At 45.7% G+C, this 22,489-nt stretch overlaps 1 protein-coding gene across 1 annotated transcript in view; it reads right to left on the bottom strand.

Moving 5' to 3' along the window:
- CCDC63 (coiled-coil domain containing 63) overlaps positions 1-21,965 on the bottom strand; it is a 29,678-nt gene extending 7,713 nt beyond the window's left edge. Inside the window, exons 1-7 of the mRNA XM_065904952.1 lie at positions 21,796-21,965; positions 18,190-18,379; positions 11,494-11,613; positions 10,668-10,849; positions 9,414-9,595; positions 8,026-8,246; positions 3,545-3,619 (exon numbers count right to left, since the gene is read on the bottom strand). Coding sequence (XP_065761024.1) covers positions 3,545-3,619; positions 8,026-8,246; positions 9,414-9,595; positions 10,668-10,849; positions 11,494-11,613; positions 18,190-18,379; positions 21,796-21,854 — 1,029 coding nt within the window. The 5' untranslated portion in view covers positions 21,855-21,965. The remainder of the gene's footprint in view (positions 1-3,544; positions 3,620-8,025; positions 8,247-9,413; positions 9,596-10,667; positions 10,850-11,493; positions 11,614-18,189; positions 18,380-21,795) is intronic.
- Between the last annotated feature and the right edge of the window lie 524 nt (positions 21,966-22,489).

Raw genomic sequence — 22,489 nt, forward strand, 5'->3', positions numbered from 1 at the left:
TTACATTGCAGTCCAATACATTCACACACTGTTGTTCAGTCGCTAAGTTGTGTCCAACTCTTTGTGACCCCATGGACTGAAGCACACCAGGGTTCCCTGTCCTCCACCGCCTCCCAGAGTTTGCTCAACTTCATGTGCATTGAGTCGGTGATGTCATCCAACTATCTCATCCTCTGCCGCCTTCTCCTTTCGCCTCCAATTTTACACGTGTGTATTTATAAACATTTATCTAATCAAATGAAATTAAAGTTTCACAAATCAATATTCTTATTGTGTGTTCCATTCTAAATGGAACATTTTCCATTCTGTTCTGTTCTATTCCATCTTGTTATCTTTAAATGCTGGCAATCCAACAAACCGATTTCATCATTCAGTTTAAATCATATTACTAGAGACCAGTGGTTCTCAAAGTGGCGTCCCAGGACAAGCAGCATCAGCTCCATCAGGGAACTTGTCAGAAATGCAAGTTCCCAGGCTCCAGTCCAGACCAACTGAATCAGAGGCTCTAGGTGTAGGCTCAGCAATCTGTATTTAATGAACCTCCAGATGGTCCTGATACATGGTAAAGTTTGAGAACCTCTGTGAGTCCACTGGATTACATTTTCAGTTTCACATTGGTATTACCTGGGAGCATTAAAACATTCGCTACCCAGACCCCAGCCTCAGACATTCAAACATCTTGGTCTGGAGTGCAGCCTCGGCACTGGAAACTTTAAAGCCTCCAAGGTGATTCTGACTTGCAGCCCAGACTGAGAATCGCTGCTCTAGGATAAATGCTTTGATGGTTTCCCACCTCTCTCCCTGGTTCTCAGCTTGCAAAGGTGAACTAGGCCCTAGAAGGATCAGCCTTGTCCCTACCAGTTCCAGATGGACCATTCCCCCAGAGGGCCCTACCCACACGCCCATTTCCAGGTGAGGGAACTGAGGTTCTGAGGCAAGGGAGAGGGAAGCTGTGATTTGAACTGTCTCTCAACCACCACACCAGGCAGCTTCCTCTGTCCCAGCCACTGTAATATTCAGTTCCCAGGGCTGAATTTCCTCATATGTCAGCCAGAGCCCCTCCTCTCATTCTAAAGGTGCAGTAAAAGATCACATGGTTTAAAACGCTTTTTAATAGCCTGATGTGGTGTTGATAACACATGTATGTGTGTGCATGCTCAGTCATGTCCAATTCTCTGTGATCCCCTAGATTGTAGCCCACCAGGCTCCTCGGTCTATGGAAATTTCCAGGCAAGAATACTGGAGTAGGTTGCCATTTCCTCCTCCAGGGGATCTTCCCGACCCAGGCATCAAACCCTTGTCTTTTGTGACTCCTGCATTGGCAGGCAGATTCTTAACCACTGTGTCACCTGGAAAGCCTGATAACACATGTCCAGCACCTAAAATGTTCCAAGCACTTTACACACATCTTCTTAACTAATCCTCACAATTGTCCCACTTTTCAGATGAGGAATACTGAAGTCAGAGAAGAAAAGTGAACTTGTGCTTACCTCATCTGTGTTGAGTTGTCTAAGAACCTGACCTTGGGCTCTTTATTTAAGCAATTATTTAGTAACAACATGATGGTGACTTGAGGTGTTATTGACTTACAGGATAAACAACAATAATGATAGTTATGTTTATAGCTCTCTGCCCTGCAGTATGCCAAGCGTGTACATGCAGGATTTTATTCAATCTTCACAGCCCTACAAAGTGAGTACAAATATTATTCCCATTTCACAGGTGAAACTGAGGTTCAGAGAGGTTAAGTCAACTTTCTCAAAGTACTAACGTCAGGAAGTAACTCTTCTGGGAATCATACCCAAGCCTTTGTTCCCAGGACCTGGATGCTTAATATCTATGCTAAACCTCCTGTGAAAGGACTGATTCCACCACTTCCCTCAGAGGGGACAACAAATGGAAGGTAAATAGAAAGGTTCCAAGAGTAAAGGAGATGGGCATGATCTTTAGTAGGGGGTAAGAAAAATGGGTTCTAGGTGAGCCCATTGCTATGAAGACAAATTCTCTTGCTAAGAGTATCTGCATTTGAAAAGAGGCTCCAGGAAAATGCAAGGAGCAAAGAGTTACTGGAGGACTTCAGACAGAGGTGGGGCAATGCTTGGGGTTGTCTGGTCAGCCTCCCCAAGCTGTATCCCCCATTAGGCCTTCAAAACCCCAAGATGCAGAGCAGCAACAGTCCCAATCCCAAGGAAGTATGTGGACACTGGGTGGCCAAGAGTCAAGGATGTGGGATGCCAAGCACTGTCCAACTTGAGGGGGGATCTCCTTGAACTTGGGCCTTGCCTGCAAGTCTACTTTCTCCATTCCCGAATCCCGGGAGAGGTTGCTGAGCCTGAGAGGTGCTTTGCTGCCCTCCAGTGGTGCATTAGAGAATGGCAGAGCCATCCCTGTCTACCACCTGCAATGCCAAGAACAGAAATCAACTACAGACAGAAAAAGGAAGGGAAATGACCCATGAGCATGGTTCCTGGGACAGGAACTACTGGATTAGAACAGGGCTTTGCAATCAAACTCTGTGGTTCATATCTTCCTCAGACACTTGCTATCCATTCTCCCCTTATACCTTAATAACAAAATGGTTATCATTTTAGTGTAGCAATGTGCCAACTAAAAGTTGTATTTCCAACCATCCTTTGAAATAGGAATGGCCAGTAAGACACAGATACAGATGCTATTGACTGAGAATTCAAGGAAAGAACTTTTAAGCTGACTAATTCAATTAGCAAGGTCTTTTTATCCTTCCCTATTTTCTTTCTGCTTGGAATGTATATGTGATGGCTGGACCATAATACAAGCATGAGGCATCATTGGGAATGTAAGCCACACACTAAAGATGGCAAAACTGCAAGGAGAATCCTGATTTACTGATAACATCATGACCAGCCCTAAAGTGCTAATCTCCAGATTTACATTTTAACAAAGTAAATAAACTTCTATTGCATAGATCACTGTTATTTTGGGTCCCTATTATTAGCAGCTGAATCCAATGCAAAGCTCATATATTATCACAACTCCATGATGATGGGGATTGCTTCTCTGAACCTCAGTTTCCTCATCTGTAAAATAGATAATACCACCTACTTCATAGTGTTGCTGTGAGGATTAAATGAGATAGTGCAAGCCAAGCTCTTAGCCCAGTGTCTTGTGCATAGTAATTGTTCAGGAAATATTCGTAATTACTATTATTGATTGAGAACAGGCCACAGCTAGGACAAGGGAGAGAGAGAAGTAAAGACAGAGGCAGAGATCTATTTGGAACTCACCAGTCAAGGATGAAATTACAGGCACAAGGGCCTGGGATAGGCTTCCTGAAGTGGGAGAGTCTTTAAAATGGAAAAAGAAAGCCTTTGTCCTTTTTAGGAACAAAATTTTGCAGCAATGTCTGTAGCAGAGGCTGCCTGTGACAAGGGGTCAGAACATGTCAAGACATGACTCAGGCCAGTAGTCATAGGACAGGCATCTTACTCCTACTGACAATCAACTGACAGGCCATCACACAGACAACAGAGACTCCCATGTCCCTCCCTCCCCAGGCTGATCTTACCTCCAGCTCTCTCAGGACGGAGTGGCTATCATCATGGGATGATTTCTGCTGGGATCGCAAGTGCAAGATCTCATTCTGCTCAGGAGAGAACCAGATCATAAGGAAAAGCAGTGTTCCCCTTCCTAGCACACCTCAAAATAAGCCAGTGCCTTGAAGAGTTGATGAGGACTTATTTCATTTTTTAAAAATATCTAGAATACAATTTATTTTTAATTGGAGGATAACTGCTTTACAATTTTGTGTTTGTTTCTGCTGTATACAATGTGAATCAGCTATAAGTACACATATATTCCCTCCCTAGTGAGGATTTAAATTATCCATTTCAAGAAACCCCAGAACCCCTGGACCCCTCTTAGGTCCATGGAAGTTTTCTGATGCTTTTTAAATTAAAAGGAGGATGAGGGCATGAGTGGGTGGGTGGTTCATCCTTCCTGGAGAATTGTCTGTAATCAATAGGATTTGCTGCAGCGGTGGCCATGTTCTATCTGCACTGTCCAGTACCGCAGCCATTAGCCACACGCAGGCACAGAACTCTTGCAATGCGGCTAGGACCAACAAGAAACTCATTTTTAGATTTAATTTAAATTGATTTAAACGAAACTCTCCCATGTGGCTGGTGGCTACGGTAATGGACAGACAGCTCCAGAGTAGAGGTTCTACAACTCTACCATGAAGCAGAATCACCTAGAGGTTTGTGAAAACACAGACGTCTGGGCTCCACATCAGAGCTTCCGATTTAGTATGCCCAGGTGAGGCCCTGTGCTATGCTATGCCTAGTCGCTCAGTCATGTCCGACTCATTGCAACCCCATGGACTACAGCCTGCCAGACTCCTCTGTCCATGGGGATCCTCCAGGCAAGAATACTGGAGTGGGTTGCCATTTCCTCCTACAGCAGATTTTCCCAACCCAGGGATTGAACCCAGGTCTCCCACATTGCAGGTGGATTCTTTACTGTCTGAGTGACCAGGGAAGCCCAAAAATATGGAGTGCATGGTCTATCCCTTCTTCATGGGAACTTCCTGACCCAGGAATCGAACTGAGATCTCCTGCATTGCAGGTGGATTCTTCACCAGCTGAGCTACCTGGGAAGCCTGGGTGAGGCCTCAGAATGCACATTTCTCACAAGTTCCCAGGAGATGCTGCCACGGTGGTGGCCCAGGGGCCAGATCTGAGAACTCCAGGGCTAGAACAGTGTGTCCAAATGTAAAAGGCATGCACTTTTTGATGGGGCAATACCATTTCCAGGAATCTGTCCCAAGGAAATAGTAGGACACGTGGGCAAAGGTGGCCACTCAAGGCTATCCCTTGAGTTATTATTCATTATCTCCATTAGGAACAACCGGAATGTCTACTGGTTGGTGAATGGTTAAGTAAATAATGGTATATTTATATCATGGGGGGAAAGGGTCTCAAATTAAAATACAATTTAAATGCATATTCCAGGCTTATTTTCAGAGAATCTAGGTTTGCAGGTATGAGATAGGGCCTGAGGAATCTGCTTTTTAAAGAAGCATCTTGTGGTATTATTACTACAGAGCATCTAGGGAGCATCTAGGGGCCCCAGAAGCCACTACAAAGAATATAGGAAAAAAAAGTTTTAAAAGATTATGTAAATTTACTTAAAATACCAGAGGAGAAAACCATAGATGATGTTGGGCAAACTGTTGGAGGAAACAAGTTTATAAAACAGCAAGAACTGTTTTGTTCGCTGCCACATTACCAGTGTCCTTTGGCCTTCAAAAACCTTCCCTGCAATACTGAAGACGGCCACCAGAGGGAAGTGGCGAAGCGCCTAAACAGGAGGGGGCACACTCAGGCCAACTGGGTTCCTCTTGCTTGAGACTGGCCTGGTCTCCTCAGAGCAAATGAGACCCCAGCTCCTCTCAGCAAAGGAGGGAGAGTGTGGTCTGACCAGTTTATAGGGGCAGTGCACTCAGCTACCTCTGAGAATGTGGGCTGGAGTTGTCAGGTCTGATTTTCCTAGAGAAAGCAGAAATCCACATTTTCATGTGGAATATCCTGATTTTTAAATGTTGGCAACTCACTAATTTTAAAATTTGGGTATGAAGGAGGCCAAACAACAGAACAATGAAGGCTGCATTCATCAGTTTATGACCTGTGACCCCAGCCCCCTAGGTAAGAGTGAAGTCAGATGTTAGAATCCTAAATGTTTTTGACTTAAATCTGAACCCTACTTTGGGCAGAGCTGCCACAAGAGGGCAAAGAGATAAGGTCTCAAACACCCCCTGCAGTAACTCATCTCACCTCCACCCCCTTCATCCAGAACCACTCCATTTCATCTGTTTTATATACTGATGTTTCCCCATACCCTAGTTTAAACAAAAATTTTGGTAGCTTTTAAATGAAAGCTTGGAAACTACTGCTCCAATCCAAGTATGTCATTCTTGGTGGGGAAACTGAGGCCCAGAGAAGGCGAGAGTTTGGCCATCTTTCCTCAGACACACTTGTCTTCACAACAGAGACAGGTTGTGTGGCTGAAGAAGAAAGGAGAGTGCCCTCAAGTGCCCTGGACTGGGAAGGTCAAGGTCAGTTAACTGTTGGAGAACCACTGCTCGGGGCCTCCCACTGTGTGCAGGGCAGTCCTGGGCTTTGGGGATGAAGAGGGCACACACGAGGGCCTGTCCTCTGAAAGACTGGCCTCCAGAAGAGAAACACAGGGCCATTCAAGCGCCTCTCCCCTTCGCTCTCTGGGTCACCCAGCCAAAGGGAGACCCCAGCTGCACAGTGGAAGGACAGCGAGATTGGGGGTGCTTGCCCACCCTCGTGGCAGGTCATTCGTTTGGCCACCTGCCACCAGGAAAGACACACACACAGCCTTCTCCACATTCCTGTCTCCTGGTTCCAGAAGCTGCTCCCGCACCTCACCCATTCTGGAGCTCAGCTATGCTATTCTGCACATTCCCTCCTTAATTTCTTTAGACCTTTGTAAAGTCTCTTTTTTAAAACCTCACCTCTATTTACCCATTTGGGGCATGCCATCTGTTTCCTGTGACAGCCCACCTCTGTTTCCACGTGTCACCTGTACTATTATTATCTATTAGTAGCTTTCTTTAAATTGACCAAATTTTGTGTAGTTTGTTTATCATTATTTGCTTACTGTTATTATTACTACCTGGGCTTCCCAGGTGGTGCATTGGTAAAGAATCCACCTGCCAATGCAGGAGACTCAAGAGGGGCAGGTTCGATCCCTGGATCAAGAAGATCCCCTTGCCTGAAGAATCCCATGGACAGAGGAACCTGGCGGGCTACAATCCACAGGATCGCAAAGAGCTGGACATGACTGAGCAACTGAGCATGCACATACATTACTACTACTTACCACCCTAAGGAATCCTCTCTGTAGAATCGCAATGCTCTGCAAGCTGTTCTTTCTAATCCTCATTAAAATTAAGTTCATCACTCATTTTGAAAAACTTAAAATGTTTTCCCCCGTCTTCTAGCTACTATCAATTTGCATGAGGCCCCACATTCAGGAAATAGTGACACTGCAAAAGGAAGGGTTCCCCTAGGTTCCCACCCAGCACAGGCACCTCAGAGGGAAGAGTAATGAATTCTCAGAGGAGGTGACATTTGTCAGAACTAATGAGTGGTATTGCATCAGAAGAAAAGTGAGAGGGGTGGGCAACAGCATGAGGAAAGTTCCAGAGAAGGGAAACACAGGGGGCAGCTGGGACTGGCAGCTGATAGGAGTGCCTTGAGGGTCGTGATGAGAGCTGAGCCTGCAGGGGCAGGTTGAAGCCAAATTCTGAAAGGACTGGAGTGTCATGCTAAGTTTAGACTCTCTCTGTGCACAGAGTCCCAAAAGCTGTTTATGTGTGTTCTGGGGAGTCAGCAGCTCAGGGAGTCAAGTTTGGAAAATTACAGGTTCAACAAAGGTAGTTTTTTTACTGCAGGACTTATCAGAGCCTTTACTATGCTCACGTACATCAATTCTCTCCAGGATCAATTTACCATCTTTCCTCAATTCTACAAAGCTGCTTAATTGACAGGGGTCAGCCAGCTTTTAAGGCAAAGGGCCACACAGTCAATATTTTGGGTTTTGCAAGCCACATATGGTCTGTCTTGCATATTTTTTTCCCTTACAACTCTTTAAAAATGTAAAAATCATTCTCAGCTCATGGGCTGTGCAAAAATAGGTCAGAGGCCATATTTGGCTGTGGCTATAGTTTACTGAACTCTGGATTATAAGACATATCATGCTTTTTAAATGTCACTTACCGGGGTGAGGGGACATGAACCTATTAAGTGTATGTGTCAACTGAAAGATAACTACCAGTTTCAAGAAGGTTAAAATGTAGAGGGGAGAACACTGGGGGAATATAGTATTTCCCAAACTTTTTTTGACTTAAAGTCCTTTTTCTGCAGAGCAGCTCAAAGAGTGTTCTGAGGAACCTGCTTTGGGGAAGGCTACTGTGGGAACAGATAGGCCCCTGGCCTGGGAAAGGAGAGGTGCCCCGACCTGGATTCTCTCGATCTTCTTGTGCATCGTCTCCATGTCGTTGTTGAGCTCTGTGACATATGTGAACCGAGCAAAGTTCTTCTCCTCCTTGGCCAGAAACTCCTCGATGAGCTGATTCAGGTTCCCAGTCTTCGTCAGTTTCAGCAGCCGGAGGTGAGCCACCTCGTAGCTCTCAAAACTCTCGCCCTTGCTCTTCTTCCCAAACTTCTTTGCCTTGAGAACTAGAAAAGGAAGAACCAGCAACAGTGAGTCTGAAAGGGAAGCCATTCAGAGCAGAGCCTGGCAGAGGAAAGAGCTCCATAACATTATCACTGTGCCCCAGGGAGGGGGCTAGACTTTCCCAGGACAGGGAGGGGGAAAGTGAGAGATGGAGTTTCTCAGAAACACACTTCTAGCCATACAGTTGCAAATGAGAAGGTAGAGAGGGACAGAAAGGGACAGATTTGACAAAATCAAATGCAGCTACACAGGGGGCTCTCTGAAGAACTCAAATCTTTCAACCTGTTCAGGAGAGAGTTAACATAGCAGCCCTGAGACTGCTCTGCTTAGAAAGGTCTGTTTGCAAGGCTGGCCCTTCACCTTCATCTGGGAACTTGAATGGTGAACATTTCCCTACACTGATATAAAACTGTCCGCAAATGGTTAAGAGTGGCTCCTGTGCCCTGACTGTATGGACAGTGTGGCCTATGCCGACATCTGCCTTCCTGCTGGGAGACTGGAATATTGGGGTGTGCTGGGGAGAGAGGGCCTACACAACCAGCCCCCAGGAAGAATCTTGGGCATCAAGTCTCCAATGAGCTCCCCAAGTAGATGACTCTTCACATGTGTTGTAGAATTAGAGGCTGGAGGAATCAAGCATAAGCTGTGTGGCCCCACTGTGAGAAGATCCGGGGAGCTGTCCCTGGTTTCCTCTGGACCTCGCCCCATGCATCTTTCCTCCCTGCTCATGTGTCTGCATCACAGCCACGTTTGCAATGATATGCTGAGTCTTGTGAGTCCTCCTTCAGAATCTCCAAACATGGATACGGCTGCGGCAACCTCCAATAAAACAAGCTCCTCCTCTAAATAATGGAAGCAGAGCCACAAGGTGAGGACACATCCTGTAGGTTAGGGATGGTGGATAAAATCCAACTCATCTAGTTAAATTTGAATTTCAGACAAACAATGTATTTTTAAAAGTATAAATATGTCCCAATTGGAGATAAACCACAAATAATTCTTCAGTGTAAGTATCTTTCAAATATTGCATGGGACTAAAATTTTATTCTTTATCTGCAATTGAAATGTAATGGTGTCTTGTATTTTATTTGCTAAATTTGGCAACCTTGCTATGAGGAGACTTGGGCAGCTTCAGTTGAGAGAAAGAGGTATTCAGTGGAAAGAGATACCTTCTTCCTTTTTGGACTGCTCCTCAAATTCAAGACGGTCATTCAGCTTGACGAGCAAGAAGGACTTGAGCTTGGTTTCGTGGTCATAGACTCGCTCCAGCTCTCGGATCTCCAGGTTGTACTGAGAGATGTCTTTCTGCTGGCGGTCCTTCATGGCGGCCATTCGGGCCATGGCTTCCAGCCTGGGTGGAGCAGGAAGCACAGCACAGTCTGAGTGTCCAGAGGCTCCTTCCTTCTCGCTCTCCCTTCTCCCTACCAGTCCAGGCAGACTTCATTCCTGGTCAGTGATCATCCCTTCTTTTAATCATGGAGATTTCTGGGAGTAGAGGAACCACCTTCCTCACCTGAATGACAGGAGCTCACAACCCTAGACCACCCTCCGGAAATGATTTTCTATCATCATCTCTGTCACCATCCTTATCATCATCATCACCATCACCACCACCATCAGCCTCATCAAACATCACCATTATCACGATTACCATCATCATCACTTGTCAAGTATAATACCATGCCCCAGCCACTCCCTTATATACTCATGTTTTTAATATTTATTTATTTTGGCTGCACCAGGTCTTAGTTGCCGCATGCAGGATCTTCGATCTTCATGCAGGATCTTCTGAGCAGCAGCAAGCAAACTCTTAGTCTCAGCATATGGGATCTAGTTCCCTGACCAGGGATTGAACCTGGCTCCCTGCACTGGGAGTGTCTTAGCCACCAGGGAATTCCCTATATTAATATTATTTAATCCTCACTTCCACCCAAAGAAGTCCTACAATAAATTAGTGGTGATGGAGCCAGGATTCAAACCCAGATCTCTCTGGCTCCAAAACCTGCACTCTTCACATGTAAACTGCATGCCTTTTGCCCCTCCAGGGGTGAAGCCAGGAAACAGTCCAGACTGAGAGGCGTCCCTACGACTAGAGGCAGGGACACCTGGGGGAGATGATACAGAATAGGGGTTTGAATCTCAGCTCCACCACATCTGCCACTTACCAGCATCTCAGGTAAGCATTTTGACATCTCTAAGCCTCCATTCCCTGGCCTGTAAAATTGAGATAATAACTCCTAGGGCGGTGGTGAGGGTTGATATACTACCCAGAGCACCTAGCATCATGCTTGGCAGACACACAACCAGGGCTCGGAGTCACGATGATGATGGTTTCAGGTGTCTCCACACATAAGCACAGTGGGTAGAGGAGTAAGAAGTTCAACAGGAGACTCTTGCCCTCAAGAGTCTCTCCCGCAGCCTACCTCTGCTCGTAGGCCTGCGCAGACTGCTCGATGGCCACATTCATCGTTTTCTTCTGCATCAACAGGCGCCGATGAAGATGCTGGTAGACGTTGTCGTAAGCAGCCTTCTCATACCTCAGGTCCTCGATCTCCTTCCGGAGCTTCGCGTTAGTGGTCAGCATCTGGTCAAAGTGTACAGTGACCTGCAAGGAGGGCTGTGCTTCAAAACAAGGCTTGCTCCTGGGGTATGAGACAAGCTTCCAGAAGGCAGCCAGAAGGTTGAAGGGTCTTCCCCTCCCCTCCCACCCCAGGCCCCCCAGAACCACGATTGGAGCTCTGCCTGGCCTGCATGTACACCATCGTTCACCTTCTCCTGACTCAACCAATGAAATGTACGCCTGCTAATGGCTTCACAGACATCATTCTTTCCTCCTCCGAAGGGAAGTAGAGCTGTCTGCAGAGATTTTGTTTGGCCGCGTTGCACTCTGTGGGATCTTAGTTCCCCATGTGTTCCAGGTGCATTCATGCACACGTGCTCGGGTGTGTCCGACTCTGTGCAACCCTATGGACTACAGTCCACCAGGCTCCTCTGTCCATGGGATTTCCCAGGCAAGAATACTGGGAAATACTGGGGTGGGTTGCAAGTTACTTCTCCAGGGGATCTTCCTAGGAGAAGATCTAGGACTCGAACGCATGCCTCTTGCACTACAGGTGGATTCTTTACCGCTGAGCCATAGGGAAACCACTTAGTTTCTCAACCAGGGATCAAACCCGTGCCCCCTGCAGTGGAAGCAGAGTCCGAACCATTGGACAGCCAGAGAATTCACCCAGAAGACACCTTACATACAAGATTCAAACGGGTTTCCAAAACATGGATCTGTTTCTGCAATTTCCGGGGGTTATTGGCCTCCTGTATTTTTGTGAAGATCTGTCTTTGGGTTACAATTTTTTTCTCCATCTGAACAATCTGAAAAAAAGAGAGAGAGGGAAAACCCAGCTGTGTTAACATCTGTATGGGGACAAATGCAATAGTTCACTAACTCAAGCATGCTAAAACAAAAACTACCATGTTATTTCTTTTCCTATGAATAGAATTTTAATTTCTCTCTTGGATGTGGACTCAACTTAATCTTAGTTTGGGACAAAATGAGCTACTAAAAGTTTTTATTCTCACGTGTGTGTGTAAATTTCACTTGACCCTAAAGCCACTGTTTTCCTTGAGAAATGGCATTGATCCCCCAAGAAGCCTTCTGTAACCTGTTTTTGTTTGGTTGGCAGGTTTTTTGTTTGTTTCTTTTTCTGACTCTTACAATAATGGGGATGTTAGCGACCCTTAAAGAGCAAGTCAGGAGGTGTCACACACCCTGCAACATGTAAGACAGCACCAGATATCCCAAAATTGACCCCCATCCCTTGTGACTGTCCAGTGCACCTTGGATGTCAGGCAAGGGAAAATCCTCTATAATCTTCTGTGCCTAGAATCAAAATGTCTTTTACATATACACACACAGCATTTTTCATTCTCTCTCTCCCTTTTTTTTTTTTTTTTTAATTTTTGGCTGTGCTGGATCTTTGCTGCTGTGCATGGGCTTTCTCTAGTTGCAGAAAGCAGGGGCTACTCTCTAGTTGCAGTGCGCAGGCTTCTCACTGCTGTGACTTCTGCTCTGACTTCTCAGAGCACAGGCTCTAGAGTGCATGTGCTTCAGCAGTCGTGGCTCCTGGGCTGAAGAGCACAGGCTCAATAGTTGAGGAGCACGGGCTTAGCTGCTCCACAGCATGTGGGATCTTTCCCAGCCAGGGGTGAAGCCCATGTCTCCTGCATTGGCAGGTGGATTCTTTACCACTGGACCACCAGGGAAGTCCTTTCATTCAGTTTTCATAGACAAGTATCCAGGAATGGAGTCACTGTATAAATCAAGAGAATGTTCATTGATTTGTCTGGAACTTAACCAAGACTTGGCCATCATTTTGGAAATCTTGACACCAGCACGACCTGGAACATCTTGTGGTTTTTGTTTGGCTGTGCTGGGAGGCTTGTGGGCCTCTTAGTTCCCTGACCATGGATTGAACCTGGGCCACTGAAGTGAACACAGCAACTCCTAACCACTGGATGGCCAGGGAATTCCCATGGATCATCTTCTCTGAGTTGTGGACACAAGCCCAAATCAGTCTGCAGTGTGGAATCTGGCCTACTGCCTGTTCCCATAAAGTCTTACTGGCACACAGCCATGCCCATTCTTTGCATTGTCTATGACTGCTTTCAGGCTATGAAGGCAGAATGGAAGAGCTGCAACACAGGCCACATGGCCTGTAAAGCCAAAATATTTATTATCAGGCCCTCTGTGGAGCAGTTCGCCAGCCCCGTTCTAGATAAGTCAGGCCAAAACATGAACATATCGAAATACATAAAATTTTAGTATAAATAGCTTTCCTTTATGTTTCCTTTATATTATAGTTATAGCATCATATTGATTTAAAAGAAGAAGGGTAAAGGATTATACCATCTATGAATTTTAATTCAGGATTGTAAAGGAGGTATTATAAAACATTTGCTGTTAAAAACAGGTGCTGGCAGTTGAGTGATTCATAATTTCAAGTGTCAATGACTAGAAAATGATTAAGTTCATTTAGGCTCAGGACTTGTTAAAAATATGCTTTCCTCAGAACTTCCTCTGCTTTTATGGGCACAGATCTCAGCAGCCTCTCTTAAGGGGTAGCAGCTTGTATCAATTAGGAACACATGCAACAACAAATTACAGAAAGCCTGGCTAAATAGTGGTTTAAACAAATTATGGTTTATCTTTCTCTCATAATACATTGATGGCTTACGTTCAGTAACTGAAGGATGTAAGGACAAAATCTGTATAATTCACCTGACTTCTCCCTCAAAACATGGCTGCCATAGCACCAGCCTTCACAGTTATGTTCATGGAGGAAAACAGAGGAAGAAATATGGATGAAGGGTAGGACCTATATCTAAGACACTTGCTCCTTCGAAGAAAAGTTATGAAAAATCTAGATATTATATTCAAAAGCAGAGACATCACTTTGCCAACTAAGGTCTGTCTAGTCAAAGCTATGGTTTTTCCAGTAGTCATGTATGGATGTGAGAGCTGGACCATAAGGAAGGCTGAGCACTGAAGAACTGATGCTTTCAAACTGTGGTGCTGGAGAAGACTCTTGAGAGTCACTTGTACAGCAAGGAGCTCAAACCAGTCACCCTAAAGGAAATCAACCCTGCATATTCATTAGAAGGACAGATGCTGAAGCTGAAGCTCCAATACTTTGGCCACCTGACGCAGAGAGCCGACAATGGAAAAGACCTTGATGCTAGGAAATATTGAGGGCAGGAGAAGGGGATGACAGAGGATGAGAAGGTTGGATGGCATCATCAACTCAGTGGACATGAGTTTGAGCAAGCTCTGGGAGATGGTGAAGGACAGGGAAGCCTGGCGTGCTTGCAGTCCATGGGGTTGCAAAGAGTTGGACACAACTGAGTGACTAAACAACAACAACAAACCAGTTGGAGTCTCTGAGCTGGAGGGGCATCTGGTAGGGAAACGTCTGGAAAACGTTTCCTTATTCCTAAAGGAGAGTCATAGGAAGAGATGGTCTGTCTTCTCTTGAAGATGTTGTTCCACATGGATATGGTGCCTGGAATTGCTGCTGCAGTCCTGCCCACAAAGGACAAATACTTTGATAACCTAACGGAGCTGCTGAATCAACCATCCTGAAGCTTGTATTATTTTTATACTTCCTGTTGGTTTTGGTCACTAAGTCATGTTCAACTCTTTGCAACCCCATGGACTGTAGCCCCAGGCTCCTCTGTCCATGGGATTTCCCAGGCAAGAATGGTGGAGTATGTTGCCATTTCCTTCTCCAGGGGATCTTCCCAACCCAGAGATCAGACCCATGTTTCCTTCATTAACAACCAGATTCTTTACAACTGAGCCACGAGGGAAGCCTGCCACTTCCTGTTAAACGAGATAAAAACATTTTCTTATTGCCAGTACTTTACCCAGGGAAGGTGGGCTCTGCCCCCAGGCCCAAGGGATAAATCATCATCCATCTAAACCACAGGCTGGGAATCTTTTCCTAAAAGGCCAAAACAGTAAATATTTTAGGCTTCGAGGACCAAGAGATTCACATAACTATTTTAGAGTATGTGAGTATGCAGATACTCACATAACCATTTAAAAAGCAAACATTTAAAATGTAAAAACCATTCTTCACTGGAGGACCATAAACAAATAGACAAGACTTGGCGCTTGCATCATAATCTGCTGCCCCTGGTATACCCCAAACCAATTCTGGAAATTCCATAATTTTCCTTTACCAGTGATTGGCAAAGGAATGGACCTATACCCCAACCCTGGCCAATCAGAAAAAATCTGCTGGAGGGATTTTGTGAGTTATTCTCCCTTTCATAAGAAGAGAATATCATGGAGGAAAAACTCCCATCCATTCTTTATATTTTTGAATGCAATTAGATGAAATATTATACCAGCTAATGTATATCATTATACAAGATGGCTATTTGGCAGCCATGAGGCCAAAAGAGTCTCAGAGAAAAATAAAAATCCATCATTGTAGAGCTGCTAAACCATCCCTAGGATGGCCTATTTCCAGTCAGACATCTTATTATGTGAGAAAAACAAGCCTCTATTTTCCCAACTGTGTTCAGTCAGGAATTGCATTACTTGCAGCCCAACACATTTCTCAAGCAAGATGGTGGCTCAGAAGATCGGACATCAAGGGAACCAGTGGATCTCACACAAAACTGGCAAGGTATAGAAATGCTGCTTATGATTGACATCAGCCAGGTTTTGGACTTTAGCTGGAACACACTGTCTCTCTCCCCCACAAATTCCCTCAGATCAAAATCAAATTGCTTCATTAGTGCTGACAAAGTCAGGTTCAAGTCAAGCCAGATTCCTTTTCCACTTGGCTCTCCTTTCCTGTTCTATGCACAAGGCAACACCCTCAACACAAACCCACTCCAGCTCTCTTCTGAAATAAAACAAATGACTTGTTTTGATTTATGGGAGGGTAGTGTCCTCCCCCATATATCAGGTGTAGCCTCTGCTGCTCTGAAGGGCTGCCTGTCCCTGCCTCAGCTGACCCCTAGAGTCCTCAGGCTCCAGCTCCTTGCCAAAGGAAGTTATGGCATCAGCTCTTGTGACTAAATTCAGAGCTGTATTCCCTTTGGCACCTTTATGTCAGACACTGCTTTCATGATGCTGAAAGTAATTAGGCTTCAGCCCAATGGGAGACATTACCCAAGCCTGTAGCTGAAGGGGAAATGCACTGCCTACACAAGATGCCTAGCAGGAAGGCATCAGCTTATTAATTATTCTGTGAGGCCACACAGGGCCCAGTGGTATCCTTGTTTCCAGTGACCCCTTGAAAGGACAAAGTTCTGGGCACTGTGCGGCGGACACAGCAGGAGGGGATCCTGGGAGCTGGGATGGAATTAGACCAAGAAGGTTTCTGTTCTGGGCAGTGAGTGCCATACTCTTTGCAGGATTAGCAAACTAAATCGCCTTTTCTAATGTTTCTGAGAATCCACATCCCTGTTTCTTTTTTCAATTTTTCTTTGTTCACTTTTTAAAGCTTTTTTTTTTCCTTTGATGTGCACCATTTTTAAAGTCTTTATTGAATTTGTTACAATATTGTGGGTTTTTTTAATGTTTTGGTTTTTTGACCACAAGGCATGTGGGATTTTAGCTCCCCAACCAGGGATCAAACCTGCACCATCTGCGTTGAAAAGCGAAGTTTTAATCACTGGACCACCAGGGAAGTTCCCTCTTTGTTCACATTTATTGCCTTCTTCTCATACATTCATATATTCATTCATTCACTCATTCATCAATGTTTATCAAGCCACTGCTTGATGCCAGACAACAGGGGCACCAGACAGAGTGGCCCCTGCCCTCAGGGAACCTACAGGCTAGGACTGGAAACAACCCAGGAAGCATGTTGAGTTCTAGCAGAGGGGAGATAGAAGATAATTTGGACACACACACAGTAGGGGCACATAGCAGAGAAAAATGAAGGGACAGCTATCCTGCATAAACCGCATTTGAGCTGAGACCCAAAGGATGAATAAGACTCCCCCAAGCAGAGAGGATGGGGCCCAGCACTCCATGCAGAGAGAACAGCATGTGCAAAGGCAGAGATGAGACAGCAGTGTGATCCATAAAGGCAGCCAGTGTGGATGGAGCACAGAAGACAAGAGAGGTGGGTGCATTTACTCCAGGATCCAGAGTGCCCTACTTTTCTGAGTACCCCCACTGAGTGTGCTATTTGTTCCTGGCCAGAAACCTAATACCAGGGGGATATACTTTAAACTGGACAGAGGCCATAGAGAAGGCCTCCCTGAGACCTGAGAAAGTCACCTTTAGGCTGAGAAATGGAGAGGGCAATGGCAACCCACTCCAGTACTCTTGCCTGGAAAATCCCATGGACAGAGGAGCCTGGTGGGCTGCAGTCCATGGGGTCACTAAGAGTCGGACACGACTGAGCGACTTCATTTTCACTTTTCACTTTAATACATTGGAGAAGGAAATGGCAACCCACTCCAGTGTTCTCGCCTGGAGAATCCCAGAGACAGCGGAGCCTGGTAGGCTGCCGCCTATGGAGTCGCACAGAGTCAGACACGACTGAAGTGACTTAGCAGCAGCAGCAGCAGCCTGAGAAAAAGATAAGCAACTAGGGTGAGGCATTTGGGGGCAGCATATGCAAAGGCCCTGAAGTGAGAAAAGACAGCATTATTTGGGGGAAAAAAGAAAAGTCTTTTGCAGCTGGAGTGAGAAGACTTAAGGCAGGAATAACATGGGATGAGCCTAGAGGGGTAGGCAGGGGCTAGATCACATCGTGACTTTCGAACCACAGTAAGGGATGAATGCTGTCCAGCAAGTGTCTCTAGCTTTTTGTTTTCTGGATCCATGAGGACTGCACTTCCTAGGCCCTTTTGTGAATGGGTAGAGTTGACTATTTTTGGATGGGTATGGGCACTGGGGGTATTTATGGGTTCTGCAGACCGTCTTGAGTCAATGGGTCATGAGCAGATGTGATGCACTGGAACACTTAATTGCCAGGAAGAGACCTTCAGGATCTCATTTTTTTCTACCACAACCCCTGGCAAGTGTCCAAGATGGGGGCTATCCCATCAGCCTGGCCCCAGGATGAGAGGATTTAAGAGCCCCTGGCCAATCTACAATAGACCATAAATCATGTATGAAAAAGAAACCTCTGTTGTTTTAAACCACTGAGTTGGGGAGAGGGAGTGTTTGTTACTGCAGCATACCTAACCTCTCCTGACTGATACAGTAAGGACTTGGGCATTTATTCTAAGTATAATAGGGAGGCACTGGAGACCGCAGTGGGGAAATGGATCAATAGAACTGAGAGATTGGGGTTACAATGGTAGTAGAGACAGGTTTAGAAAAGCCAGCAGTGCAGGGTATGGTGGGGAGAACACCTCCCTCACTCCTTCCCCTTGCTCAGTGTTCTGGTTAACCCTTTAAGAGAAAGACCACACCTTCTCATCCAGTTCAGCCAACAGCAGTTTCATTGATTTAATCAGGGCCTCGTAGTCCTCCTTAGTTTGCAGCAGGAAATGCAGTTCCACGTAGTTTTTCTCATTGAGATCCAGGTTCCTGGAGGACTTGATGAGATTCAAAAGCAGGGTGATCTCATCTTGCTCCTCCTGCAGGGTCTTGATTTCCTTGCTGTTGGGAAAGCAGCACATGATTAACCCTGAACCCCTGGCTTTGCCTGGATCGGACACTCCAGGCCCCTTGACCCTGAAAGGAGACTCAGAGAGGTACTTCCCAACCCAGCGAGTTGGAAGGAACTCATTCAAGGTCTCTAGTCCAGGTCCTGAACTTACATCACCTCTCACCCAGTTCACTGCAACTTCCGCTGCTCTGCACCCTTCTCTGAGTGATTTTTTTTTTTTTCTCCTCAGAACAATTTGCAGCTGTGCCTGTCAAAACCCATTACCTAGACATGGTTGGAGCCCCCGAGTTTTCTTTTGCCAGCAGCTCACTGGCATCTGTCTGATTTCGCAGACCTTCTTTTCCAGCTTTCCAGCCAATTATCTCTGGTAATGACAGGCAAACCCATCAGACAGGATCTTTTGACTGTGCATCACCACAGAGCTGCAGAGGAACCTGTAACCCCCACCAGCTCCTCTGTTCGGGGGCTAATGATTTATGAAATTGGCTGACATGAGTCGTCTTTCTCTCCCTTGTCTAGTCTGGAGAAGAGAGGAGGTCGAGAACGTGGGCAAATGGAGATTTTGAAAAGAAAAGGCGACTCGGGCGACTGTACAGCAATTGAACAATGTGAAATTGGCACAGAGGCCAAACTTCTTGCAAAGTCCTTGCAGCCTAGTCCCACTGCTCAGTGCGATTTGCAGGCTTGCAGCCTCAACTCCCTTTGGAAGCTTGGAGAAATGCAGCATTTCAGGTCCCAACCCAGGACCTGCCGAATCAGAATCTGCTTTGCAACAAGATGCTCAAGTGACCTCTACGCACTTTAAAGTTTTGGAAGCACCACTCTAGAACAGTAAAGAACATTCAAGGGTAAGGGTCTGAAAGACTTTTCTATAAACAGTAAAGAGTAAATATTTTAGGTTTTGTGGGCCAGAGGACCTCTGTTGCATCTATTCAACAGAGCAACCATATGAAACACAAAAATGAATAGGTGTGGCTATGTGCCAGTAAAACTTCATAAAAACAGGCCGCCAGTAACACTTGGCTCATTAGCCACTACTGCTCTAAAGCAGCGCTGTCCAGTAGATTACTCTGCAGTGATGGAAATGTTCTCAAGTTGCTCTGTCTGATAGCATCCACCAGGCACATGTGGCTCCTGAGCACCTGAAATGTGGCTGGTGAAGCCAAAGAACTGAATTTCTAATTTTATTTTTTGTAACTAATTACCAATGTAAATGGCCACACGCGGCTAGGGGCCACTGAGAGCACATCTAGTTCCAGAGCATCTTGTCTTCTAAACCTGCCCCTTGGGACTTCTCTGCTCCTCTTAAGCCCCTCATGGGAGGGGTCTTTGTAAAGGTACAGAGGAAAAAGAGAGAGAGCAGGATAATCCATCAAAGACAGACTTTCAGGGTGTAGTGAGGTCAGAGAAAAGCAAAAGGAAGGTTTGTCCATCTTTAGGCAGGGCTGGGACTGCAGTGAGGGGAGTGAGGTACATCAAAAATTAAGGAAATCTTCACTCTCAGGGTGGTATAGGTGCAAGGTCAGCACTGGGAAAAAGCACTTCCTTAAATATTGTACCTTAACTACCTCACTTACCTCAGCCCAGCTTTCCTCCTATTTGGGGGTGTTTATGTCTACTCTTCCACTCCCCTTCCCCACTTCAGTTCCATCACAGTGAAACCAGATCATATGAACCAGGGTAGGACAGAGTAGGATGCAGAAGAGTAAGAAAGATTCAAGAAAAACTGAAGACATACCAAGAAGTAGGCATTTCCTGATGCCCACACCAAGGATAGGCTGTGAATCAAGATCTCCAGGCACAGAAGTGCAGGTTGTGGACTGCACAGCCCAAGGAAGCACCATCTACTTGAAAACATATCACCAATTTGCTAATTTATTGTACTTTTCTGAGAGACAGTTCAGTTCAGTTCAGTCCAGTCGCTCAGTTGTGTTAGACTCTTTGCGACCCTATGAACCACAGCACGCCAGGCCTCCCTGTCCATCACCAACTCCCGAAGTCCATCCAAACGTCCATTGAATTGGTGATGCTGTCCAACCATCTCATCCTCTGTCATCCCCTTCTCCTCCTGCCCTCAATCTTCCCCAGCATCAGGGTCTTTTCAAATGAGTCAGCTCTTCGCATCAGGTGGCCAAAGTATTAGAGTTTCAGCTTCAGCATCAGTCTTTCCAATGAATATTCAGGACTGATTTCCTTTAGGATGGACTGGTTGATCTCCTTGCAGTCCAAGGGACTCTCAAGAGTCTTTTTCAACACCACAGTTCAAAAGCATCAATTCTTCGGCACTCAGCTTTCTTTATAGTCCAACTCTCACATCCATACATGACCACTGGAAAAACCATAGCCTTGACTAGACGGACCTTTGTTGACAAAGTAATGTCTCTGTTTTCAATATGCTGTCCAGCTTGGTCATAACTTTCCTTCCAAGGAGTGTCTTTGGCCATGTTTTAACAAAATCTCTACATAACAATGATGTTTCCAACAGATGGCAGTAAAGAATCTTGAGAAAAGGGTGCCTTTTTCTAATTCACATAGTGATTCCATATTGACTAGCAGTGGCTCTGAGTAAGCCAATCCATGGAAAATCTAAAGAACTCCTCTAGCTTCTGAACTTCACACATCATCTAACAGTCAAATTTTCTTTCTAATAACAGGCAGTTACTGTCTGTATAAACATTTTAGATGTAGTTAAGGAATCACCTTTCCTTGGACGGAATCTAAGAATGTCTGTTTAACGTTTGTTTCTTCAACCCCCGAGAACACCTTTCTGTTGCCCAAGGAAAACTATATATAATTTCTAGGGCAACTCAATTTCAAATATTCAGTCTTGAAGATCCCAAAAGGTCACACAAGCAGGAAACGTCCTTTGGGGTATCCACTGCTGGGTGATTTCCCCTTATCTGGGAACTCCCCACCTTCATTGCTAGAACCGCTGGGGATACCCATAGCTATTTTTTGTCCTATAGTTTAACCCCTAGGCCACAGCTGATTGGGCCAGAAGCAGACACCAGACCCAAGCTGAGACAATCAGATTCTCCCTCTCCTGAGAATTCTGGGATGGATTCTCAGAATTTTGGAATTGATTAAGGACAGTCTCTCTGTGTGGCCCTTGGTAGCTCAAGAATTAGAGGAAGCCATCTCCCACCAGCCACAGCTGAGACTCAAGAGAAGGAAGAACAAAACTCATGTGTTGAAAGAAACAGGAACCAGAAGTGGCTTCTAGTTTGGGTCCTTTCCTGAAATATGGGTGCTCTGCTCCCCTTGGGGTCCCTGAGACACCCTGAACTCTGAGAATTTATCTCCTTTCCCCACTGAAGCTATCCCAAATGGGTTCATGCCCCAGAGGCCACATCAGAAGGCAAGCCCCCTGAAACCAAACCCCAAATTTTCTCTGACCATCACTTACTGCTGGTTCATGATCTTCCGCTGGGAGCGGAAGTTAAAGGACTTCCGACTGTCCACCATCTTCCGGAACTGCTGCCTCAACTTCCGAAGCTCCCCCTCAACCAGCTGCTCTTTGGTCTTCTCTGAAGGTTCCTGGGAACTTTCAGGGTCTTTTCTCCTGTACTTCTTCTGGGTGAGACAGGGTGGGTATTAAGCAACAGGTTAGGTGACTAGAAAAGCCCACATTTCAACTCAAGGATGGAAGGCAAGAGGGGTGCTTGGGGCAGAGCTAGAGTTGAAAGACCACCCTTGGGTGATGTCAACTGCTTGTGTGTTACATGGAAAACCTGCCCTGGGTTGCTGGGGTGGAGAGGAGACTGGACTTCATTATTACATACTGAAGAGGTGGCCTTGCTGTGTGACCTTGGGTGAGTCACTTAACATCTCTGAGTCTCCAGTCTTTCATCTATAAAACGGGTACACACAGATTTGCTGTCAAGATTCCATGAGCTAATATGTATTTAGTGGACAGCACAATGCCTAACCCCACAGTAAACCCTCTATACATAGGAGCTATTATTACCCACCATTGGCATCTTGAAGGAATTGCGCTTTATCTCAGCTCAGACACCGTACCCAGGGAGGTCAAAGCCAGCAAGTGCTCCTTTCTCTCTCTGCAATGCCCTGTCCACAGTGGCAAAACAAAGAAAACTTGT

The sequence above is a fragment of the Muntiacus reevesi genome, chromosome 13 (assembly GCF_963930625.1).
Source record: "Muntiacus reevesi chromosome 13, mMunRee1.1, whole genome shotgun sequence".
In the NCBI taxonomy this organism is placed as follows: domain Eukaryota; kingdom Metazoa; phylum Chordata; class Mammalia; order Artiodactyla; family Cervidae; genus Muntiacus; species Muntiacus reevesi.